The sequence below is a fragment of the Struthio camelus genome, chromosome 22 (genome assembly GCF_040807025.1).
Source record: "Struthio camelus isolate bStrCam1 chromosome 22, bStrCam1.hap1, whole genome shotgun sequence".
NCBI lineage: Eukaryota > Metazoa > Chordata > Aves > Struthioniformes > Struthionidae > Struthio > Struthio camelus.
The window spans coordinates 2,625,872-2,651,321 of NC_090963.1; the positions used below are offsets into that span (position 1 = coordinate 2,625,872).

Consider the following 25,450-nt stretch of genomic DNA (forward strand, 5'->3'; position numbering starts at 1 on the left):
ACAATCTGAGAGATGACGTCAAGTCATTAAAATCAGACAACTTTCTAGGCAACTTTTTTTTTGAGAAAACAGAAAATAAGATTGTATTTTCCCTATGTTTTGCTTCACTTCCGTAGGTAAATTATGTATGATTTCATCAAGAAATGTCTTGAGTCAGATTTGCAACAGCAGGAGAATGAGACACAATGACTCAGAGGCAGTCTCTTTCAGTACGACACTTTATGCCGTTAGCCAAAAATATTAAACGCTATCTACAGTTATTACTTTCCTAAATCTAGCTTGAGTAGCTACAGCGAAGAAAGCCATCATAAGATCTAAAGTTATGTTGCACTTTACGGGGCTTTTCTTCTGTGTTTTTTGCCCCCCCCCCTTTTTTTTAAGAGAAAGATACCAACCTTCTATAATTGACAGTAAACTCAAAGTCAAAACCCGGGACAAGAAATGAAACTGCTGAAGGAACAAGAACTAAAGACTTCCTCAAAACAGAATCAATATTCGATATGCTGCAATGGCCCACTTCATGAAATTCTCCAAAAATGCTAAGAGATTTTTATGTTATTAGCAATCCTAGTTAACATTAAGAAACAGCTATGAGAGCAGTATGTTACTAAAAATAACATGTTAAGAGGTACCCTTGATGTGTTAAGATACTTTTATTAATAAACCATCTGAATTAAAATAAACATCTAAATGGTTTTACCACTTTCAGTATCTTAGGCATGTGTCAGCCTATGGCAAAAGCTAAGACTGAAAAAAAAAATCTAAGCCATTACTCCAATAAGTAGTTCCAGCTCCTTAAAAAAAATGGAAAAATTAAAATGGCAGGAGAAATGAAAGCAGAAAATTGCAGTAAAAGCCATTCGTATAAGAATTGGAACTAGTTCCTTAAAAATGTGAATATATAAAGAGCAAGAGGAAAAAAAACCTTCTAAGCAACCTGCTGAATGACCTACGTGATCATCGGTCACAGATCTCAGTCGGAAGGGTGTCAAGAAAGACCAGTTCCTCCTCATTGTTAGTTTCCTATCGAATCTCAGTGGCCCAGAAATATCAGCACCAGCGGCTGATACGTTATAAACAAGCCTGGCTGACTGGCATCGCTTTGGTGTGTTTGCACAGAGTTTGGTAGCACATCCACTACTAATTAATGCTTCATTGGCGATCTGAAAGTAAATCTAGACTTAACTATGGAAAATGGGTGAAAGGAGAAATAACGATTATGATACTAATTTTTTTAAAAATAGCATTTTAATGCAGTGAAGTGAAAAATTAGATCAAGAACAGGAAATGCCAACATATGGGCACAAGGGGGGACTCTCTTGTGAATACAGGTTGAAAGAATACCATGAGGTAATTTGATCATACTTTATAGCTTCACAGGAAGGAACTGTGAGTTATGAAACGGCTATCAGAAAAATGTACAGGAACCAGTGACCAGAAGCAGAAGGCCATTAAATTTAAAAAGGAGTTTTTTTAACCGCAAGAACTAGCCATTCAAATAAAGTACCAAGAGGAATGGCAGAATTCTATGCTCTTTATATATATAAAGTCTTATAGATCTACACGTTTAAAACAGATCTGGATATCTTTCTAGTACACTGCTTTATGCAAACACAATTCCCCAGAGATACCAAATGCCCTGTAGCAAAACAGGAACTTGAAAAGGGATGATATAATATTGCTCTCTCGTTCGAATTCAGTCGCTGCAAGTGAATGTCTGCAAATAGCTGTATATACTCATGCCCCCCCAAAATGGTTTTTTTCTTTGTTTGAAACGGGAGGAAGTTTTACTCTGTTGAAGGTGTATAATAGTTACTATGCAAAATGAAATCTTGCCTCACAAGAAATATTCATAACAGCCAAATCTCTATTTTCTTAAATTATTCTGCCCCCCCAAAAAATCATTACTGACAACAATTCTAAAGAAACAAGATAAATTTCTGTAGCATATAAACAGGTTTTTTGTTTGTCTTAACGTATCAGTGAAGTATACTGCTCCTTCTGGGTGGAACAGTTGAGATTTGTGGTTATTAGTAAAAACGTATCTGTTTTTATTTTTAGGTTTATTATTTCAGGTGAGATTGAAAGTTGCTCCTTTGACCTCAAAATCTCCCTAGTTTTATGATACGGGCAATAAAACATCCCTTACAATCATGTATTGCCTTTTTTTTTCCCCCTTGCAGGAGCAGGTGTGTGTGTGTGGGGGGGGGGTTGGGTTTTGAGGGCGTTCTGCTTGTTCCTTTGGTGCTCGCTTCGCACAGTGCAGTGCTAAAATCTTGAGCCTCTTCCAATTTTACCTGCGGGGCTCCACAGCCTGATGTCCTCCTGCCTTGCTACCCGGGCTTACAAACAGCCCGTCACGGCTTGGAGAGTCCCAATGGACGAGGCGGAGTCCTGCAAACGACCCCCAAAAGCGGTGCGTTCCTCGGCGGGAGGGCTGCAGAGCTTGCGTCCCGCAAAGCAAGCATCCCCTTTTGCAACAGCAGCCGCTAGGCTAGGAACAGGGGATACCCCAGTTTTAGCGGCTTGTGATTAATAACCGGGACCCAACTGGCTGGCCGGCACGAATTAGGAGCACCCTCCCTTTATCCGGCTCCAGGCTCGGGCGGAGCCTACGTGCCTGCCGGATAACAGCTTACCCAGGAAGGGATGTGAAATGAGCCGGGCGTTTCCCACAGCCCGCCGCTCGTGCATTTCTGGCACTGTCGTCACGAGAAACTCAGACGGATAACTGCACAGCTTTCAGTCCCACGCGGGCTTTCCCCACAGCGGACGCAACGCTTACGGGCAGCGCGCGGGGAAGGGGAAGTCTGCGTGTTGCGGACGGCCGGTACCTGCCTGCCGGCGGCGAGCGGGCGGGCCCGGAGAGCCCAGCGCGACATGCCGGGGAGCCGTGAGAGATCAAGGGGGGCGGGACGGGGGGGGGGGGAAACACCTCCCGTGCAACGCCAGATTGGCGTGGCTCGCTCTGCTTTTATCTCTGCCGCGGATGGGGAAGTGCCCGACGCCTTGGGAAAGAGTCCCAATTTCCGACGCAGCCTCTTCGGGCGGCTGATGCCGTCCCAGGGTGATGCAAGGCGGGCGGGGGCCGGACCCGCCGCCGCCGCGCTGACACGAGAGCGCCGCCTGCGCCGCGGCAGCCCGACGGGGCGGGCCGGGCCGGGCCGGGCCGGGCCGGGTCGGGGCAGGGCAGGCGCGGCCGCTCCTTCCACCTCGCTTCGTTCCGCTGCAGCCCGGCCCGGGAGCCAGGTAGGATCGCGGCCGCGACGCAGCTGCGAGAGGGGGAGCGGGGGGGGCCGGGGCGGCTGCCCGCCAGCATCCGCCGCTGCCTCCGCGCGGACTCGGGCTTCTAGTAGCCCCTTTCAGACGGGGGCTGGAGGCAGGAGACCGGACCCTCTCTCACCGCAGGCTCGAAAACGTCCAGTCATTTAGCAGGTTTTCACGCTTAAACCACTTAAGGCAGCGTGCGCCACGGTAAAAACTCCCAGGTGGAAACTCGGCTCCTAAGCAGGGGCCGCGTCTGCCCTGACTCCTTGGGCCTTCCCTTTGCCCCTCGGACTTTTTCAAAGTTTCCTTGATCTCTTGACCCAGTTTTCGACCCAGGAGGCAGGCAGCGAGCGTCTGCTGTAGGAGTTCGTTTCAAAGGCTCGGGTACGCGTGTGTGGAAACGAGGAGCCAGCCCTCTGCTGTGAGCCCGCTTGTAGCAGCTAGAGGCACAGGCCGGGTAAAAACCAGGGTGCCAGAAATTTGCTCCCAAATCAGTTCCTCAGAGCGCTTGACTAGAGGGACAAGGAAGAGAGGCACTGTGACTATCCCAGCCCAGCCCCCGAGGCTGATGTATGTGCTTATTTATTTCCTTGGTTTTTTACTTTAAAAAAAAAAGGCAAGCAAAGCAAGCTACTTGCTTATTTACATCGCTCGGTTATGTTTTATATAATAATTCTTTTTCAAGTGGTGAAAAAGAGCTTTGAAATGCCAGTGCAAGAGCCAGTTCTCCCTTTTGTTTACCTTGGTGTAACGCATTTATTTACATTATTCCTGCAGCTAGTGCAAGGGAAAGAATGCTTTGGAAGGGGTTAGTCGATTTGAATGAAGCGCTTTATATTCCGCAGATGCCCCAAACTGCTTGACTTTAACTATAAGTAAGAGTAATTTATTTTAAACAGTCAAAATCACCTAGAGAAGAACCTGTAAGGCTCCTACATGTTAATTAGCCTTACAATTACAAATATTTGTCATCACAGAGCAAAAAATGGCATGTCAGCTATTAATTCAGAAAGGCAAAATAAAATAATACCTTCTGCCTATGATCTGTCCATTTGTTCCGGTCAGCTTCACAAACCGTGTTTAAGGAACGTAGTTCTGGTGAGCTACTCGCTTTGGTTAAATGTTACTGATAGTCTGAACTGCTGTACAGTTGTCTACGGCAAAATTACCACTGCTCAGAAGTGAAAAACAGGAAGACCATAGAGAGATAACATAGACGGATGAAGCAAATACATTTTTCTTTCTCTCAACAAAATATACTTGCAAAGCAGTCCGCATCTTCATAGGGTTGTTCGCACTGACTTCTGTGCTCTGCGCTGCCTGAGGGTGCCCCAGGAGACAAGCTCACAGTTTAATTTAAATAATTTCAGCATTTCCTATTGACTGTTCTCGGCTTTGTTATTTGATGCTGCCTGGCTAACATGTTTTGGCGGGCTACGTTCTGCTCTGATTGGCTCCTCTCGGGTATTGTGCGCAGAGGCTAGGCACCTAGCTCCAGGCGGAAGATTTCCTACAGATGCTGGGCTCCTAAAGCTTAAATGCTGCGATGGTGAATGGCACTGAAAATGCTATTTTATGTATATGGCCAAAAATGTTAAGCCTTTCACAAAGCCAAGTAATATTAAAGATATTACAGTGATATCAAGGACAGCTTGTTGTTATTTTCTGAAGGTAAGATGCCTTTATTTATTAAAACATAAATAAAATGCCTAGGAACATTGAGAGAGAGACAGCATTTTAGGAAAATGACCAAAAGTACTAAGATACAGACCAAAAGGAAACAGGAAGGAAGGTGACAACCTGCATTTCACAACATGAAGTGGCATAGAAGAGGACCTTTGAAAGCAGTGTGTGCTGATGGAGAAGAGGAAGAGTAGAACTGTCTTTGCTACGTCTTCCTTAGTTATATAATGCTTTTCTTTATTTTTATTCCCCCTTTCCTTTAAAGATAGCAAATGCTGTTCTAATTCTGAAAAGGGTATTTTCATCATCACTTTTCAAACACAAATTTCTGAGGGTTTAGTTCTTAGAATCATTGCCTCCAGTGACAACAGTCCCAAAAGCAGTAAAATTATTCCCAGGACAGGTGACGCCACGTCACTTTTCAGAATTTTTTTTTTTTTGTCCTTGGCACGCTGCTTAGAATTGAAGATGCAGAGATGTTGGTGGCCTGCAGAGCAACACAGTCCACTTAGATGTATCTCTTTGCTGCACGCACAGACAGAAATTTGAAGATGGAAGAAAAGGGAGGGGGGCAGTTTCAGGTAAATGGAATGGGTACCGCAGGTTTATGGCCATCACGGTTCTTTTGTTTCATACGTTAATAGCTCTCAGTCACTACGTTAGGAAGTGAAAGAAGCGGAAGTCTCCTTGTCTGGCTGTTGTGCGTGAGGCTGAGGATGTAAACAAAGCTAAAACCAATTATTCTTGGGTCTCTCTCAGGTCCTGGAGGGGGTCCTGTAGTGACATCTGAGAGCCAGAGGGCAGCCCTGGGCTGGTTCTGCCTGAGCCCTTCGGGGACAGGAACCTCGGCGGTGCCCAGGCTGGCTGGTCGTTAAAGATCAGTCCAGGCTGGAGGACGGCAGCTTTTTGGTAAATGGCATTTGTTAGCCTGCGGGGAAGTAGACCTCATCTTCTTCACTTTGCTCTGTGTCACCCCTGAAAGCGAGTAGCTTTGAAGTCAAGCTCAGAATTCAACCTGGATTGGAATAAGGCTAAAAACCAAGCAAATCACTGCTAGTGCAAAATAAGCTATATCCCAGCTTCTCTAGGAGCCTACACAAGTCCAGCTCTAGATGCACTTGAAAGGCTCACTTCCTGAGCAAGAAGTTTAGTCTCTTTAGACTGTCTTTTTCATCGATGGAAAGATATAGGCCTTCGTAGGGGGCAGTCGAAGCAGGACTAAGTTTGAGGTATTTTGGAAGCTCACTCTTTTTTTATAGAAGGAACCTGAAAAGAACAGTCTGTGGAGTCTGAAAAGATGAGTAGCTTTTATGCCTTGATGGCCAGTAAAAGGGTGCTTAAGCCATTCTAAGTCACTTCCCTACAGGAAAATTAGAAAATCAAATGACCAGGTGATAGTAGGATAACTTTTGCAGGCCCAAGGGAAGGGAGAGCTTGCTTGATGAAAGGTGTTTGTGGATCTACCTATTAGCATTCTCACAGAAACAGAAAATGGTAATGAGTTATTATAGTGGTCTACACAGAACTATCATTTATTCAGCAAAAAAAGGCCTGCAGACCAGATTCTTTATTCCCCTGTAACATCACATAAGTCAATGTAAAGTTTAATGAAATAACAGAATTTGCTTATAATAAGATACAGCATCCTTCAGTGACAAATGGCAACAGAAAAGCAGACTCTCTGAATCCTCTCCGTGTGTTTTTGGCAGAGTGAAGATGAGCGGTGAAGAGATTCCTGTGTGTGCAGTAAAACTTGGGAAGAACTTCTGCCTCTATTTTGCAGGTAATTATTACCTCTTGCTGAAAGAGACATACAGGGTCTGAATTCCTCTTAGAAGAGCAAAAGCTGCTACGCAGTTCAGTCCTGTCCTTGGGCTGGCGCTCATGTTTTTTGTGGCACCCTGTTTTTGCCCCCGTATTACCTGAGCAATCCTGAAAGCAATGACAACCCCCACCTAGTTGGAAGAGTGATAGTTCCTAAATTACGGAGCTGGGCCGTTCAGTGCAACGGGGATCTGAGTCTGAGACAGCGGTCCCCGTGTGTTAATAGGTCAGTAGTGTCATATTACTGCTGAACACCTTAAGCTTTTGCTGCCTTTAGCTGCTTGAATAATTATTAAAAACAATTTTTTTATCACTCTGATGTCACACTGATTTTCCCGTAAGCCTCAGTTTGGGGTACTGTAGGCACAGTACCTCAGTCAGTGGGATCTTTATTACTTTATGCGGTATATTCAGGTAAAGGACGCCCAGAAGGAGTGGAGTTGGAAAGGGGTGGCTAACTTCCGATTTTGCAGGATAAAATTGGTTAGAAAATGGTCTTTTCTTCGGAGGCAGTTTGTAACGGTCCTTTTGCTCGTTGAGAACAACGGGGCCAATGCAAGCAGCATGTTGCATGTTATTCCTTGGTTATAGGCTTAACCTGAACCAAGCTGCTCACCCTTAAGTAACCCGAAAACATTTTGCATGCCTCTGGGTTTAGTGGTAACTCAAGTTTTCAAATGACTGGTGGTTTCATCATCTTGTTGAGGTTGTTATGCTCACAACTAAAACACACTCCGTAGTTAGAGCAGCTCAGCTGGTGGGTTAGTGATTACTGGGGAGAACCGGAAATGGGTAGGTGGCTGGCTGGCTGGCTCCCAATCTTGTATAACAGAACTGGTTAAAAAGTGGTCTCTTCTGTGGGGGCAGAACTTAATGGTTTTTTCTCCTCTTGTCTTTTTTTTTTTTTTTTTTTCATTGCTCATTTGGAACGAAGACGATGATGGTAAGTTGAAAGTTTGTCACGGTTTAATCTGAACTAAGCTGCTCAGGCTTACTAACCCACAAATGCTTTGTGTACCTTAGGGTGTACCAATAGGGTTTCAAACTGGTTGATGGCTAGTATGAAAAAGAGTTGCAGCTCACCTTCCTCTGATGTTGATGGTGCCTTGTTTCCTCCTAAGGTATAGGGGAGTAGCTTCCCTCATACAAAGACCTCATCATGCAAGTGTAATTGTTGCGCAGGAGAGAGACTCGTTGGCAGCTGTACTTTCATTAGCACACTTAGTAGCCTCTCTTGCTTTTTCTGCAAATTTGCTTGTGTCCTGGAAAATCCTTGTATCTTTGACTGGGTCGCTAAAAGCTACAGGGGGGAAGAATGATGAGGCCTCCATTGTGTTTGAGACTGCCATTCCAAGAAATTACTTCACCTGATGTCTTTAATGGCAAAACAAAGCCCGTAGTGAGCTGCTAAGAGCAGGGAAGACTACAGCTAAACCACTTGATCCTCTTTGCTTAATATTTCTGCAGAGCTGGAATGTGATGCCTTATGTACGGAAAAAATTCTCAAACAACGAGTCTTTCGAAATGTAAATAGACAGTTGCTTGTGGTTCAACCAGATTTAAACGTGGCAGCTTTTGAAGATGTGACAGATCAGGAGATGAATTCTGGTACACTGTTTTTCAATCCCTTACTATAACCATTGTGACATCCCTTTATTTCAGATGCGCTTTTGTTCTTTGTAATCACCCAGTGTAAAGGGCATGACTGACAGTGAAGAGTCCAGACTTAAAGCTTCAGCTGTAGCTTGCTCTTACCACTGGCTAAGAGTAAAGCTAAGCTAAAACAGCTGAAATTTTGCCCATTGTGTGCATCGATAAGAGCGCAAATGCCTTTTGCGGCAGGAGCCAAATCAGAAGTTCTCACAGAGTTCCCTGCACTTCAAGCAGGCCTGACACCTGCAGGACGCCCCACGCTGGAAAGGGCTGCTAAGATTTCTGGTTAGCTGTGAACGTAAACTAGGTTCTTAGTCTCTTTTTTGTGTTGCAGGTTTAAACAAGCACAGACAATGCATTTAGCACCAAAAACTTACTTTCTTCTAACAGCAGGAGCTAACATTGTTCTTATGGTTTTGTTTTTGCTTCTTTTGTTTGGCCCCAGTAATTCATTCAGGACCCTATTTATAGAACACATTCATTTACAGATCACAGATGTGACCTGATTTACAGATTACTCTTTACAAATCCAATTCTCACTTTGTGCATGCACACAGAATGATGTGAACATCCATCCCACAGTAATTGGTAAGTTCATCAAACTCTTAGTTATTGAACGTTGACCTAAGGTCAAATACCTGCTACCAGCAGTCATAAAAATTACAAGTGCTGGCTGTCCTGTCAGAAAAAGTGTCCTGGGAAGGCAGCAGTTGCCAGTGCAATAGTAAAATACATAAATAGGGTTAAGTTGTTCCAGCTCTCTTCTTCTGAGCAGACTGTTAACGATAAATGATTTCTATTTAGGCAGTGGAATGCACTTCAACATTCACTGTTACAAAACTACCACGCCTTCAGCAGGGATGCCTGTTGCATTCAGCATCCAGATAGAAGACAAGAATTACTACATGTGTTGTGAGAAAGAACTTGGGAAAACGATTGTTCGATTTCGCGTAAGTATCTCGCATCTGCTTTCCATACCTTTTATATGTATAAGTAGCAAGCAAAATTAAGATTTCAAACATCTGTGAGCCAAAATGAAACTTCTGACGTCTTAGGCCAGCAATAACCCATTTCCTTTTTCTTCCTCAGGAAGGAGAAGTTCCCACAGAAATTCCTGGAGAAAGTAACTTCATCTTTTTCAAAAAGATGTTTACATCTTGTAGCTCCAAAGCATTTAAGTTTGAATATTCACTAGAACAAGGAATGTTCTTGGCCTTTGAGAAAGAAGGCTCCTTAAGAAAATTAATTTTAAAGAAAATGTCAAGTGAAGATGAAGTGGATGAAACCATGAAGTTTCTAGATTAAGTCAATATGAAACTCATAACCTGTGACATACTTGGATAGTCTTACAATATGTTTTCTGGCTTAAAAAAAATAAATTTTATTCTTTCTTCATCTGAGGCAAGCTAGTTTTGTATTTTTAGCTTGCTACCACAAGTCAGTGCAAAAAATAGCATCTTACAGAGGAAAACAAATTAAATTTATCGGGGGAAAGAACCAGGAGAGGAACGATTTCTAGTCAGATAGTAGGAGAACTATATAATGAAGACACAAGAGCACGCACGCCTCTGTAGTCCTCTATAGTCTCGTCCCTAACCCCTTTAGTGTCTGCTGTTCAAACGTAGGTATTTTTCACATATGAATTAGACCTGTTAAGGGGAGGAAGAAAAAGTATGCTCTTATTTAAGCCCTCCCCTCTTCCCGAAAGAGAGTTATAGCTAACCAAAACCCAGAGACCTGAAGAATCCACAACATACAAATCCTTAGAAAACCTGATTTCATAAGCAGACCATGCACTTGGGCCATAAACACTCAAGAACGGCTTCTCTGCTTCAGGATGATTTCCTGAGTGTCTTCACCAATCTCAGTCGTACAAGTGACATTCTCACCTTCAACGGAAGTAGAATTTGTACTGGAAACTTACAGGAATCTTTACTGAGAAAACTAATAACATCTCTAAACAACTGAAGTCCTAATAAAGCTGTTTGTCCTCAGCCTTCTAGGAAAAAAATCTTCATGCTTTTATGTAAACTTTTTAACACGTAACAGTTAACTGCAAATTAGTGACTAAATGAAATAGACATTTGTCGTCTTAATATGCTGTTAGCTATGGCTGGCTCCCACAAAGAGCCTATCTCATGTTATGTATGTAACGATACAGCATATACCAGGGTCAAGCTGTGAACCCTGTTTTCTGCATGCAGCTGAACAAACGCTGGACTTCACCAAGAACAAGACTGTTGTAACGTATTCTATTTAATCCATGAGGAAACTGATAAGACATGTATTATTCTTTTCTACATGTAACACAGGTTTTGATTCTTTTCTACTGAGCCAACTCCAGCTGCAACCCATGTTCAGATTATCACTAGCTGGAGTCCCGGGGTCTTCAGCTTGCCAAGCAGAACGGTTAAAAAGAGGGCACGGTTGTCATACTCCACACAGGCAGAAATGGCTGAGGAGAACAGGAGGGCCTCTCTCCTTAAACAGAGGAAAGTCCTTAAACTTGCAGAATAGCGAAGTCTCAAGGCTTGTTTTCATTTAAAAACAAAAAAACAAAAAACCCCCCCCACACACAGAGCTTTATAAAAGCACAGAAGTTAAGAGACGAGAAACTGCTGTGATAACCCTGAGTGCCTCAACTTCCATGTTATGCTGCCCCTAGGGTTTCACCTACCTAGCTGCTAATCGCAATTAGAAGGTGGTTACCTAGAATCAGGTACAGCTACCATTCTGTACTGTGGCTTAAGAAGAATTCACTAGAGGGGCGTAAACTCCAGAATATATTTAAGATATCCAGATAACCCAGCAGAGCTCAGTCCCAGCTCAAGAGGCTTGACGAACGTTCATAAAATAGCATTAGACCAAATGGTTAACACCCACCACAAAAATTCAGAACAAAAATTAATGATAATTAAGAGCAACTGATTCAGTTTCAAGAGGACCGAGGAACACATTCTATTCATAGAGAAAGCTCTGGTCGTTACCTTTTCATTTTTGCCTCAAAAATGCAAAGAATTGGTCTCAGACCTGCTAGTCCCTAACACAGTACCTCTGGCCTACTACATTCCCAGAGCTTTCACTAACTCATTCCTTACCCAAGGTATCTTAAACACTTACCACATACCAAAATTAAAAAATTGCATCTCACAGTCGGTTTCAAACAGGAAATGCCAAACACTTTCTATGATACATACTCAAATTCTACAGAGGAATCTACAAATGAGTCATACGGATGCATCCTCCTTGCTGTACCGAAATAATGATTGTTACATTGGTATCTAAATCAAACCACATCAGACAGAAGCAACCATCTCAATTCTTATATCAAGTTTAGCAAAGCAAAAGCGGCCAGTTACGCAGCATTTCTCACAGTTACATGAGTAAGAACAAAATTTTTCCATGAAATACAGGTTTTTTTTTTTTAAATAAAAACTTAGATTTTAACATCAAATCAGGACATTGATTTGGTAGAATTCAGGCAGCAGCTTATTCTTTCTGTCTGTTGCACAGTTAGACTGATGGAAACGCAGCAATTCTCTTCCTCTTACCATTAATAGTACCACAAAAGTACCACTAAACTTTGGAAACAGTTAACCAATGCTTATTACTGGGCAAGTCAGAAAAGATAAAGAAGTGAAGGAAGTTTAAAAAAAAAAAACAAAGTTCCTTTTTTTCCCCCTAAAATGCTATGAAACCTAAAGAAGTTGAAACAGAGACAGCATTCTTTTCCAGAGAAGCTATGAGAGAAAGGCTACCTTTGCTGTCTTTGAAGTCACATAGGAAAAAGAGTAGCAGTGTTTACTTAGAAAACAAACAGCTTCACTCTGGCCATCATAAAATGTTAAAGCTAGAGCAGGTGTTTAATCTAGAACGTGATGCAACTGTTAACACCTTTGTATGAGTAACACTATACAACCACTGAAAGACACTGTGACAGCTAAAACACGTATGCCTTTATTTACAGTGTCAAAATATAGCAAATAATTTTAAAACTATTTCCCACTTAAAAAACGCTGTTTTGTGAAGACTTTCAATAATCGTACCACCTTTTATTCTGGTCATAATCAAGTCTGCCAGACTTCAGCCTCAGGAATTCAAAAAATACCATCTACCTGCTTTTAAACAAAGAAAAGCTACAAAATACAAAGTGTGTTTTAAGCACTGGCCTGGTGTTAACTGCTCTCTGATTTGCTGGTCATCAGGGGCTCATTCGATCATTTCGATGTGGTATTGAGTACTATATAAACAAGCATAAATCTATAAAATAAGAGAGTTGTATTGAGTGGAAATTTAGATTATAAAAATATATAAATAGCAAAGCACTGGGAAACTGCATCCATCACAGCATCAGAGAGAGATCACCACAGCTATATTAGTATTGATGCAATAAAGGGGCATCTTCAGAATGATATTTGTAATCACTAATTAAAGAATTTTCCAAAAGAGTGCTTTTTTTTTTCCTCTTCAAAAAGAGTGCATAACATCAGTTTGAATCTCTTCAGTCATACAGAAAATACTGAAGACAAGCAGTGAAAGGGTACACTGCCAGATTTTCTTTACTACAAAGAAGTTGTTGTGGTTCCAGGGAAGGTTCCATACAGGTTCCAGGGAAGCTATGAAAGCCATATGCTATTTATGGCTCCTAAATTTAATCTGGAAAATTCCTTTTCTTCTAAGACAATTATTGTTTTCTTAGGGACAACAGTCTTGAGTCAAGTCTAAGTCAGGTTTTGTCTTAAGGGCAATGCATATTCCTAAAAAGTATTTTTTGTTTAACACATCTGCACAAAGTAATGTAGAGCTGTAACAATATGAATTAGTCCTTGAGCTTGATTTTAGAAAGAAACATTATCTGCAGGGAAAACATTTTAACTAACCCAAAACTATGAAAAAAAAAATGAATCAGAATCACACACACCCAGTTTCTGTAAATTCTTTATTGTATGGATTAAGAAAAAAGTATTCCTTTTTCTACATCAACTCTTAGGGCCCGAAAAGTTACAGAGAGTGCCTTACGCACAGTTCAGTTGTTGTAATGTCAGGTATAACAGCTTAACTTTCCCCAGGTCAAATTTGTTTTACAGAATAGGAAGCCGTTGGATGGGGGGGGAGGGGCAGCGGGGGGAAGAGGAGCAACAACAATCCAAACTGATGTTAAAAGGCAAGTTATCTTCAGCTGTGTAAGTCTGTTATTGATGTAACTAACTCCTCCCAATTTACAATTCAGCTTAAACAAACTCACTCTTGCCTGGACGGAATTCACTTTAAATCTACTTCTCTTCCAACATTTTACTGCTGTTGCAATAAACCAAAGAAATGATGAAAACTGATTTCTAAAAGACTAGTTCTGCGTTTGCTACTGTGGTATGTACATACTATGGACCCTTTGTTAATCATTTCTCCTGCATCAAACATCTCGATAAAAATATGATGAAGCAGAGGCAGCAGTGAATCATCATGTTCGTCAGGGACTTGATTGCATCTTAGAGGCTCCACAGCATGGCCACAGCCTTGCAGATACCGACATCGTGATAGTTAAAGTAGCAGAGGCCAGCGAAGGTAACGGCTGAGAGTACATACAGACCTGTATTGGCCAGTTTAATGGGTAGCTCTCCATGGACGTAGTCAGTTATAACCTGTCCAAGACCCCTAAAGAATAAGAGAGGGAGAGAGAGAAACAAGCTAAAATCAGAGAAGAGCATTCCTCACTAAAATCCACCTGGCTTATATGAGCTTTCTACTGTAACTGATGGCCAATACTGTTCTCTGCGCTACTGGTGCAAGTCAGTTCAATCGCGTCATTTCTTTCACGCCCCCATCACCCTTTCCTACAGGGAATAGCTTCCACTAAAAAAGCAGATGAATGCGCTTCGAAAGTCATTCCGTATGCATTCTACTTTAATAAATAAATATATATATATATAGGCTCAGAGTTTTCTTAATGATATTGAGAAAACAAGGTGTTGAGCACAGCTCTTTCAAACAGTATAATTTGCTTCCAAGAAACAGTGGGCAGCTAATCTGACTTCCAAGGACAGAAGAAGAGAAACCACAGGGAATATGCTTCTTGCTTGAACAGCAAGGTGTGGCACTTGGACCAGCCTTTGGCACAAACACAGAAAAGATGCCAGGATGCAAGTTGACATTATAAAATAGCAGCAACAACAAAAATTAGCATACATAGGGTTTTTCCTACATCTGACACACTAGAAGCCAACTCTGTTCCACATTCAATCTGTCCTGCAATAGAAAGACAAGGGATGTTACTAAAGCGATGTGGTAGTTCTCTTCCAAAAAAGCACTACGATATTTGCCTTCTGCAGTGACAGATGTCACCCTGCCAAAGAGAGAAGTATATTTAATGCAGTGATTTGCTTTCTAGAATTTTGCCTTTTGTCTAGTCTGGAACTGAAGGATCTGTCCACCACAAATGAGAAGACAAGCTAGTGACCTAGCAACGTTCCAAGCGCTGCAGCAGATGCCACTGGAAGTGAACACTAAGCTCATTTTTGCTTAGAGGGGATCGATACCCAAAGATGCCAAAAGCAAGAAAAGGGGAACAAGTAACCGCTAGACACACAGAAGAGAAGCATAAAGCAGATGTAATCTAGAAGGCAACTACTCTCAAACTGTCAGAGCTATCAACTTGGACTGGACAGCGAAACGCGAGCGGTGCAAGCAGCCCCTACCTGCACTCTGAACTGTCCTAGGCACAGACAGATCAGGCAACTTGGGATTCACAGGCTGCCCTTTTGACCGGAGCATCGGTGAAGGATTTTCATCAGGTGTTTGCTTTGCATGGCAGAAAGAAACCGAGCCACGTTAAGAGTACTCAAATGGAAAAATTGGCCCGTGACTTAACAGCATAATAATTATTCCAAACAAAGTCCTCAGGAGAAGAGACAAGTGGCCCCAAGAACAAAGGAATGAGCGGGAAAGAGCTGGTGTGTAACAGACCCACAACACAGCTTACAGCACGGCAGCTCCACTGGGCAGAGAAGTCTTTATTACGTGCCAGTGAAAAAGGCGCAAGATTGACAGGGCTTTAGGTTTCTAGGGAAAGTTAAGTGATTGTCAGTCCAAACTCTAAGCTGTCACTAGACCAGCTGAGGCAGTGTTTCCAACATATTTTGGGACAACCGTTCCTGAGGAAAAACATATAGCAAAAGGTGCTGCATAGGGTCAGATTCCTGGATTTTATGACACTCTTTACTGCCAAGTCAGAACAATGAAAAACAGAAAATATATGAAGGTTCTGCAGTTTCTTATCAGCTGTCAACATGAATTGTCTGATCAAGTGATCTTTTATGTCAAACTAATGATCTTTTTTCCTCTTAAAGGTATTCTAGCACCAAATATATGTGAAAGCACCAGAAGAGAACTTCTCTATGTAGGAACACTTCAGCTTTTTAAGCCCATGCTTTGCAAATCAAGAGTTGAATACTGGAGAAAATTTCCAGCTTCAGAAACAACGAAGAACCCACACACATCGAGGGATGGATTCACTCTGATGAGAGCTACCAGAAGCATCTTACAGAAGCAGCAAGACATTTTTCACGTGAGGGAAATTCCCACACTGCTTACAGAAACAGGATTTCCACTATGAATAATGAATGTATGTCAACAGAGACATTCACTGGAGAACAAATTTGCACGCATCAACACAAAACGTGCTCCAGGCAACTCATTGCAACACGTGAACCTGCAGTAACCTTTTCCATTGCCTGGAACTTCCCCATGCATTCTTATTCAGTATGACACTGAAGTGCATATAACGAACAAGTGGAGAAATGCTTCAAAGGCAGGTAAGCTTAGCTTTATTTATTTTATTTTTGAAAGAGCTCTGCTAGATATTTTCAAGGATAGCTACATTTCAGATGAATTCTGTACTAAATTTGAGGGCTTTGGGAAGAAACCCCCAGGAACAACGAGCCAAGCGCAAGAATGCTTGGTACAACTTGGAAAGAGCAAAATTCAGATTCAAGAAAACCTTGTGCGCCAAAATACATTTCAGTTGATTATCTGCTTTATCCCTGCCACAAGGAACTATGGACCAAGATCATCTCAAGAATGCAAACACTGCCAGTTAGGCCAATCACGTAGCTGGGCAAATCCTAACTAGACTCATAACAGAAAGAAAGACTAGTCTAGTCTACGTACATGAAAAGCCATAGCAGAACTACACTTAAGAGGAAGAACAGCAGCAGGTATCTGTTTCTTAGGAATCACAAGAAATTAATGACCACGGTCTCAGCTTCTTTAGTACAAGGTTTGTTGATCTCTTCATTATGCAGAATCTCATCGCCATTAAGATGTACAAAGGGAGCCCAAAGAAGATTGAAAAAAACGACTTGTTATATACAGCTCTGTGTTGTTTCTGTTCTCCTGTGTTCACACAATGCTAATTCTTCTCCAGGATAAAAATACTGCAAGACTCTAGATTGATACAACTTTAAGGGCATGCTCAGATCTTATGTGGTAAAGCATAGTGAGGAAAGAAAGAAAGAAAGAAAGAAAGAAAAAAAACCCCAGCTACTAGCACGGATGGCCTCCTAATGTAAGATACTGTAATACCTGCAAAGCACAAGATGCAGACTGGAGAAGAATACTACAGAATGATAAGTTCACAGATGCTTTAATAGTAGCATCTATCCTGCTTGCCACTGAAAGAACAGTGTGAAAGAGAAAGACCCAAGGTACAGCTAATCTTGTCCAAGATGATGACGGCCACCAGAACTTGGAGACTGAGGATTTTGCTTGTGCACTTTCTAGGCATTTCACAGTAATGAGGAAATCAATCAATAGATTTACTGCCCTATACAGAGTTAAGCCAGGACTTCAGCCTAAGGCTTGGACCCATTGTGACTATGGGATTTTATTTTTGATGCTGAGGGACCTACTGTGCTTACCAGTGACCATGGAGAGTGAGGGCTGCAGCCAGTGAATAGTCCACGGCTGGTCCAGGATACAGATAGGCTGCAGGAAGGAGGCCCAGCAAGAGGACACTGACAGCTCGCTCACCTGTCCAGTGCAAGGACGCAGCCTTGGAACTGCCTGCAAGGAGAAGTATGTTTCAGTGCAAAGTCCCTGTTCAGAGTGCTGCAACCGTAACCACAGACACCTCATCCTGAACAACGCTATGCGGTTTTCTCAAGCCTGACTACCAAGCTTTTATCTGAGCAAAATCAAGATGTCTTTGAACTACCGTTGTAGAAGATGCATCTATTTCACAGCATCTTAAAGGTTCATTTTAAGTGTTCCTCTCTCTGCTACTTTTAAGAGAGAGAAGTTTTTTTCACTAGAAAAGACTAGAAGTCTCAACAGGTGAAGTCAAAAGAAACAGCAGTCCTAGTTTCACAGCACAGGGTTCTAGAACAAGGTCAAGGTCAACCACCACAGGAAATAAACACCTCTGAAAACAAAGCTTTTTTGTCTGGTGAACTTCCTGAGTGTTACAGGGCATATATTACTCCTGCCTGTCTCAAAAAGGGCTTCGATATCTGGATGGACACAACTACTACAGATGCCAGCGAATGGCACACCTATGATAACTTGGCACCCAGTTCTGCCTGGGAATCAATATTGTCACTTTAAACTGTAAATAGTGAGTTAAACTGTAAATAGTGAGTTAAACCACAGTGATGAACGGCCTAGGAGCAGTCTGAAGGCCAAAGGATTTCAGTCCCTCATAGATACTCAGCTGTGTGCAATTGGATCTACGTAACAGGTGACTCTAGAGGTAGAACAGCCAGTTAGCAAGCTCTGTAATCAACCTGTACTTAATACAAGTTCACAGGTATTGTTAGAGGAGAGAAAAAGAAAACAAAAACAAAAAAAACCCTCACACCACTCAGAAGGTTCTGAAAGGACCAAAGACCCTAATATCACAGGCAACATTTTTAACCTGAATATCACCATCAGCCCAGGCAAAAAACATGCAAACCGACTCTGTGTAATTACCTTTAGAACCTAATACCCCCAAAAGGCTTGCCTAACATATAGATGGTAACCAATTATCTAAAAGTAAAAGCAACAGAAATTTTTGAACTTGGACTGTACCATAAAGCTTTTCTTCTTCTTTGCAAGAAGAAAGAAATTTCAAAAAGTGACGAGATATGAAAAGCAAAGAACCTGCAGTTAAACAGGAGAGGGACTGAGACTGTGAACTAATAAGCTTTTCTCATGGGACGCCGGGGCCTCCAGTGCTTCACAGCACGTGTGTGAAACCTACTGTTTTTTTGAACCTTTGTTTTGAGCACTAGATTCTCTCTAGCTTTGAGGCTCTGTGACACCATATCGCATAGCCTAAGGAAAGTTAGGTTAACGTAGCTGGGAAGCTTTCACTGAATATTAATATCAAGACCAGGAAAGAAAGGACAGGTGCTGTGGTTAAGCAGCTTGTTTTACAAGTATTTCTTCATGTTTTCTATTTCCAAGTCACAACATAATAGCTACAAAACATCCTTAACTTTTGGTCATAAAATTTTCCTATTTAAGTGTGCAACTAATGACAGACCAGAAGTGCAGCTTGGCATGGTTATCTTTCACCATCTCTGTGTATTCTTACCACCTCGAGAGTAAAAAACACCCTAAAACAAAGGCTCTGCTTGCAGATCAGACTTCACAGACTAACCTCAGGAAACCGGAAAAGAAAAGAGCCACAACTACAGTATTTTCAGGTGATTACTGCTACTAGGTCATATGAAGTATAGTCCTTTCTTTGTGTTTTCTTTTCAAATCTTTCATCCCTGATTTCTCAGCTGAAAAAGAATTACCAGCTTCGGTCTTAAGCAGAGAAGGGTTGGTTCCCCCCCCTCCCCCTGACACTCAGTTAACATCTACAGCTTAGAGCCTCTCCGCAGTCGCTCCCTTGACACCGACGCTGCCAATCTACGGGGTTGCGCGGACTCCTTCACCGAGAGCAGGCCGAAGCGCAGAGCGGATGAAAAGAGCGTGACTAGGGCTACGGCTGCCGCGCTGGCGACGCCGCTATCGGCACCGCGCCGCAAAAAAAAAAAAAAAAAAAAAGAAGAAAGAACAAAGAACAAGCCACCAGAGAGACCAAACGAGCGAGGACGTAGCGGGACGTACCGTGGCCGGGCGGCGGGGCGCCGTGGCTCTGCCGGGCCGGAGCGGGGCGCTGGGCGGCGGCCAGCAGGGCGGGCGGGCGGAGCGGCGTCCGGCCGAGGAGGAGAGCTGCGGAGAGAAAGGGGGGCGTCAGGGCCGGAGCCGGGGAGGTGATCGGGGGAGGGGAAGGGGTTGGGACACACACACGTTCACTCACCCGTCGCGGCGGGGCCGCGGGGCCGCGCCAGGCCGGCCCGCAGCACCAGCCCCAGCGCCGCCATCTTCGTCCCCCACCAGCTCAAGGGCAGCGCGCACCGGAAGGGGAAGCCGCCGCCACCCTTCCGCTTCCGGCGCCCGGAGGTCCTGACCCGGGCGCTCTAGGCGCGCGCCTGCGCCCTCTCCCTGGGCTTCGCTCCACAACAACGACAAAAGCAGCCAACAGCTCCGCGTTTATTTTATTTTTTTTTTTCTTAAAGGAAGGCTTGGCTGTTCTACTGCAGGGAGAACTGCCCCGTACCTGTTTTTCCACCAAGAACGCAAAACCCACCGAGGCTTGTCCGCGCTCTGCGTTCCCCTAGAGGGAAAGGAGGAAAGGCAGACGCGGCGGCCAGCCAGCAACCACGAGCAAAGACGCGGCTCTCCCTCCTTCATCGTTGTGGAAGGAGTGCCCGCACCTTCCGCCGGAATGAGAGCATTCCCCTGTGCTCCCTTCTGCCTCCAGCTGACTCTGCACAGGGCCACACAGATCCGCTTCTGCTGGAGGGAGGGAAGACAAAGCTACCGTGTAAACCCAATGGCGTTTCCTTTGTCATCAGCTCGGCTGACGGACTTTCATCTTGCCGCTCTTTTATTGCATGTGTTGGTCATTACTTGGGTCATGAAAAAAGGAAACAATCTGTTAAAACTTAATTAAAAAAATAAAAATGGTGCAGTCACGCCTGTAGACAGCCTGTGACGTTTCTGTGCATCAAAGGTCAATCTGGCGACGTAAAGACAATCTGGAGTAGGCAGGACCAGCCAACCTGCGAGGCGGACCGCTGCTCCCCAGCTTTTCCAATGTCAAGTCAGTGAAAAGCAAGGGGGCACGTCCTGCAGGCAGCCAGAGCTCAGTTTCTCCCCTGCGGGCTGGCAGGAGGGATAAACCACAGTGTTGAACACGTTGTACCGTGGGGCAGTGCTGAAAGAAAAACACCCGCCTCTGTCCTCTACCTTATTGTCTGAGCCGCAGCCTAGGCTCGGTATTTCCTCATCAGTCCTCATCTGAGCTATCCTCTGATTTCTCGTCAGCTGCCACTTTCCAGTTCTTCCTCTTGCTCCTCTTCTCTGGTACTTCACTGTTCCTCTCCGACACAGAATTATGACGTTTCTTTCTCTTTTTGGGGGGACATTTCTCTTTTTTCTCCTCAGATTCACTGTCCTCAGAGCTGCTGGTGGTTGAGCTGCTTGCATGGGAAAAGTCACTTTCCTGCCCAGAAGAAGAGGCAGGTTTCCTGGCAGGCACTTTCCTGGTCTTTTTCTTGCGCTTGTGTTTCCCTTTGCGGGTACCTGAAGTCTCTTCTGAGCACTCACTCTCCTGGGAAGAATCGGATGATGTTCTTGCCTGCTCCTTTTTCTTTTTCTTTCGCTTTTTGTGTGATCGTTTTTTTTGCTTTTTCCTGTGTGATTTCTTTGTTTTTTTCCGTTTGTGCGAATCACGGGCAGGTTGCTTTCCCAGATGAGATTTCTTCTTGCCATTGACAGCATTTTGTTCATCTCCTTCTTGCTGATCGCTGTAAGAAGAACAAGTATGACTGGAAGGAAGTAGACAGGCAGGCATGTAAGAGTTCAGCCTTTTCAGTTTCAAAGTTTTAAACAAGCCCACTGATTCATTAGGCTTGTGCAGGGAGATGGATGCTATGACAGATGTGGTAGCTGCTTTTTCTGTTTAAAGTGTGTGGGTTAGTTTTTTTTTTTTTTTTATGGTTTGGGTCTATACCTTTCTAATAGCGATGTTTAAGATGCTCTAGCCAGAACGAAGGAGTACATGTATTTAAAACTACTGTGTATGAAAAACTCATTGACAGCAGGTTATTTCAAATCTGTGAATTTAAAATTCCAGACGACTAGCGTACTTGATGATTCTGCTAGATATAGTTGAAAAACAATGCTGCCTAAGATTTTATTACACAATCAAGTCTCCATTTTGAAGGATATGGGGAGGGTTCATATTCTCCAAATAAGGAGCAACACAGATAATCCAGGTACACCGTAACACAAAGGGGAACCCGGAGCTGATATTTGAGAGGCTGTGTACTGAGCTGATTTGGATCCAGTCTACTAATCAGGCAGACCTCTCAGATTCCTGACATTTTATGGACTGAAGCTACAGCTGAATGTCTAATGAACGTAAGATCTACGGTCCCCTTCTGAGGCTCAGGCAAGGGAAAACCTGACACAGGGCAGAGAGCATCACAAAAGACGACGACAACTTAAGCCTTAACTCAGTATTTTTTGCCTTAGAAGGTTAATGCCAGCATCCTTATGAAATGATGACATTTGTTCTGAATTGGAAAAAAAAAAAAAATCCGTGTTAACGGACTCAACTTTTTCAGAGGGGTCCCTAACCGAAAAGCTCTGCTTTGACAGTAAAGGTTGATTTATAGTCAACGTTGAAAACTCGTTTTGCAAAATTCCCTGCACAACCTGACTGAAATAAAGATTCTGAATACATTACTGAGCCTGTTCGCCTTACCTATCTGTATCAAATTCTTCAGGGTATAACTCTTTATAGCCACTGTGACCCCATCTGTAAGGAAGCAGAAACATCTGTTAGGAACAGACAAGGCTTTTAAGAAAAATAAAAATGAACAAATCAAGCTCTGAAAGGACAGAGCCTCAAAATGAGTAGGAGTTTAGAAGCAAAGAAGAAAGGAAATCAGAACCTCCTCATCAAAGGAGGAAGGAAAAACAACCAATTTGGATGGTACTATTTTAACACGTTATGTTCTCAGTTTCGTTCTCATTTCAGATTAGCAAATTGGCACAACTCACATTTCTTTAAAATACTTGAGAGCACTAACCTGCATTTCTCAAGATTTTTTTTCCAATTCCTTCAGCAAAGTAATAAACACTACGCTTAATGTCACTTAGGAACTCTATGAATGCATTCAAATCCAGGCACTCTGTAACATTGCACAAGTGTGCGAGTCTTAACTTATTCAGCCTCAAAATGCGACCAACCACTATTTTATAGGATTGTGTACTGAAAAGAGAAAAATACCAACTTTTGGGGACAGGACTCCAGAAAGGTGCTCTGGTTGTAATCTCAGAGTATTAATTCCTCCACAAACCTGTCCGGCATGTTGGCTTCGCATTCATAGAGCTTTTTATTCCAGGACCGTGCCCTAAAATCATCTTCGATTGGGTCAAGAAACTGCGAGGTCTTTGCCCTCCAGTCGGCCCTGTGGCTCTCCTCATCGAAGCCATCGCTGCGCATCCGACTGCTGCAGAGAGAGAACAGTTGTCCTTCAGCGGTCAGTTCTGATGGAGAAACTTTCTGAGCAAGGGGTTAGTCCAGCGAGGGGAGCAAAAATCCAGCAAGTCTTGGATGTCCATCTATGCAAGAAGACTGAATATCATTTCAACAGATAGTCATCCTTAAGAGCTCTCACAAAGCCAACTCAGTAGCTAACCCTGTTGTTCACATTGACCGTTGCTCTCCATGCACAGCAAAATTATTTGCAAACAGTGATGCTCACAGCACTTTAAAGGGCTCCCTCTTTACCTTGCCTATCACTAAAATTGCAGTTTTCTTCCTCCGGAATACTCTGCAGGAGGAGACTAACAAAATGCAGTGGGACATAAGCTGTGAAAAACAGCAGATGGGGAAGGTGGGAAGTAGAACTGACCTACTGGAATTGGAACCTGATCAGGTACCAGGACTAAGATTCCCAGTGCAACAAAAAGCCTCAGCAGAGTTTTCAGTGATCTCACATGTCTATGGCTGTACTTCTGTTTCTCACTTGAACTGCCACATTTCCTTAGCCAAGCAACACCAGTGGACTCAGCACAGGCATGAAAGGTGTTCTCTCCTGAGAAACTAAAACCACTTCCTGCAACATACACGCTTCTGGAAAGTCTTCACACTAGTAAAAATTAAACGTAGAAAAAACAAACCAAAAAAATCCACCCCCCCCCCCCCAACCAGCTTGTTTCCATCTAGCTTGCGAGATCCTCAGGCATGCCAGGATGGTTTAACAGATACCCCCTCAGCAACAGCCAGTACTGGGGGTATTGCAGGACCCCATACTAGAACAATTTCGTGTACTGCTAGCCTATGGCTCCTTCTAAATGCCAGTACGTTTAGACTCTCCCTACAACATCCTGACATGCTACTTAAGCGCTTGTACCCCAACTGCTTCAGAGAGCCTGGCCTATTTAATCTTATGAAAGCTATATACATCTAGATGAATAGATAAAAGGTCAGACTTAAGCAGGTGGTATGACCGATTCCTGGGGATTCATTGTGGAGGAAGCAAAGATCTCTACACCCACCATGGTCTCTTTATATTACACAGTCATCACGTAACGCTCTTAAGATATTTGTAAAGTATTATGTAGTATTATTACACAAAAGGATTCTGTGGTTAAGTCAAGACCACACAACTAAAGCCAACCTGGAGGTGTCAGACAGCATTCTGCTTTGCTTTCTCCAGTAAGTCTCTTCTGTCTGCTTCTCCCACTCCCGTATTTTCCACATTTCTGACTCTTCCTGAATCTGTAAATCATAAAAAAGAAACAAGCGTAATCTTTCCACATTAGGGAAACCTTACAGACATGTAGCATGAAGTACCAGCTCAGAAGTCAGCACTCGCGCTACCAAAATTCACCCCAAACTTTCTTGAAAGAGATGAATATTTCTAGCTAGAACCGAGATAAGCAAAAAGAGAAATCTCTTGATGGCAAAACGCTAGCAAAACAAGGAAGTATAACAGCAGGATAAATAATGGGTTTGATCCTGCAACTGGAGCTTCGACTGTCTGATTTTGCTCTCTCACCCATGCTGGCTACCTTGCATTGTCATTCATTGCCATTCCAAGCATATATGCAGCCAGAAAATTCAGTATACAATTATCACTGGGGAGGACAAGGCCAAAGTAAGAACTTACACAAGAAACTAAAAAAAAAAAAAAGCGTGCAAACACTGAGGGGTTTGGCAAGCATTTATGTTCATGTAGGCTGGCTGTAAGAGAATCGTTTTATGAAGTTATGAGATTAAGGTGTCGGACCTGCTTAATTGCAACAAGGGTGAATTAAATAGCTTGCTAAAGCTGATGCAGCTTCTATATCATTCACTAAAATACTACCTGTGTACATTAACCCAAAGTTCAACACCTCTGAAGCGTTTACAGTGCATAAAAACTACAACAGGGAAAAAAACCCCTCATTTTAAGGGTTTACTGTTTTTAAGAGGCAAAGTATAATTTCCGCCACAGAAAGTCCCGAGTAGGCCGTTTTCAGAGCGGGCAAACGTGGCGCGTAAAGGCGCTGCCGGTCCCCGACCTCAAGAAGGAAGAGGGTCGGGCAAGTGCCGTTCACGGTGCGCTACGTCACCGCCTTCAGCAAGTTCCTTTTCTCCCCGAAAAACGCGTCTGCTCCGCCCCCCCGCAGCTCGGGCCGGGCCTGCTCCCCCCGGGCCGCCCGCGCCTGAGGGCCGCCCGGGGCCCCGCCGCGGCCCGGCCGGGCCGTTACCTTGTTGTGCGCGCCCGTGTGGCGGATGACGTTCCGCAGCAGCACCTTCCCCACCGGCACCCGCGACATCCTCCCGCCCGCCCGCCGCGGAGCCCCGGCCCCCGCGGGCCGCCGCCGCCGCGCCCCTCGCCCGCCGAGCCCAGCCGAGCCGCCGGAGCCTCCCCGCCGGAAGTGGGTCCGCGCCGAACGCCTCCCCCCCCGGCAACACGCACCGCGAGCAGCG

General features: G+C 43.8%; 4 protein-coding genes across 9 annotated transcripts in view; 1 reads left to right on the forward strand and 3 right to left on the reverse strand.

The window, feature by feature from the left end:
• The window catches only part of BCO2 (beta-carotene oxygenase 2), a 35,399-nt gene extending 29,983 nt beyond the window's left edge, over positions 1–5,416 (reverse strand). Inside the window, exon 1 of one of the 2 annotated variants that reach the window (XM_068917043.1) lies at positions 4,298–5,416. Coding sequence is in view for 1 of the 2 variants with exons in the window: in XM_068917042.1 (XP_068773143.1) it covers positions 2,640–2,694 (55 nt within the window). In the remaining variant the exon portion in view is untranslated. Of the gene's footprint in view, positions 1–2,639; positions 2,740–4,297 lie in introns of those variants that run through there. The other variant, XM_068917042.1, reaches the window with a different exon arrangement.
• Positions 2,699–14,003, forward strand: IL18 (interleukin 18). Of its 3 annotated transcripts, XM_068917050.1 has the most exons (6): positions 2,741–2,830; positions 3,592–3,837; positions 6,660–6,733; positions 8,242–8,382; positions 9,232–9,377; positions 9,517–14,003. In XM_068917050.1, exons 3-6 carry the CDS (start codon positions 6,667–6,669, stop codon positions 9,730–9,732), a joined length of 570 nt encoding a protein of 189 aa, XP_068773151.1. In that variant the 5' UTR covers positions 2,741–2,830; positions 3,592–3,837; positions 6,660–6,666; the 3' UTR covers positions 9,733–14,003. The 3 variants fall into 3 exon arrangements, with proteins under 3 accessions (XP_068773150.1, XP_068773151.1, XP_068773149.1); XM_068917049.1 differs by lacking the exon at positions 3,592–3,837 and having other exon boundaries at positions 2,699–2,830; XM_068917048.1 differs by lacking the exons at positions 2,741–2,830; positions 3,592–3,837 and adding an exon at positions 2,939–3,249.
• On the reverse strand, positions 13,350–19,798 carry SDHD (succinate dehydrogenase complex subunit D). The gene is made up of 4 exons (XM_068917052.1): positions 19,715–19,798; positions 19,522–19,626; positions 17,340–17,484; positions 13,350–14,079 (listed from the first exon to the last, which is right to left on the reverse strand). Exons 1-4 carry the CDS (start codon positions 19,776–19,778, stop codon positions 13,914–13,916), a joined length of 480 nt encoding a protein of 159 aa, XP_068773153.1. The 5' UTR covers positions 19,779–19,798; the 3' UTR covers positions 13,350–13,913.
• A 525-nt stretch (positions 19,799–20,323) lies between these two features.
• NKAPD1 (NKAP domain containing 1) lies at positions 20,324–25,359 on the reverse strand. Of its 3 annotated transcripts, none has more exons than XM_068917047.1 (5): positions 25,228–25,359; positions 24,153–24,253; positions 22,827–22,979; positions 22,229–22,282; positions 20,324–21,266 (listed from the first exon to the last, which is right to left on the reverse strand). In XM_068917047.1, the coding sequence occupies exons 1-5, from the start codon at positions 25,294–25,296 to the stop codon at positions 20,747–20,749; spliced, it is 897 nt and encodes a 298-aa protein (XP_068773148.1). In that variant the 5' UTR covers positions 25,297–25,359; the 3' UTR covers positions 20,324–20,746. The 3 variants fall into 3 exon arrangements, with proteins under 3 accessions (XP_068773148.1, XP_009668507.1, XP_009668508.1); XM_009670212.2 differs by lacking the exon at positions 25,228–25,359 and adding an exon at positions 24,843–25,091; XM_009670213.2 differs by lacking the exon at positions 25,228–25,359 and having other exon boundaries at positions 22,827–23,091; positions 24,153–24,251.
• Between the last annotated feature and the right edge of the window lie 91 nt (positions 25,360–25,450).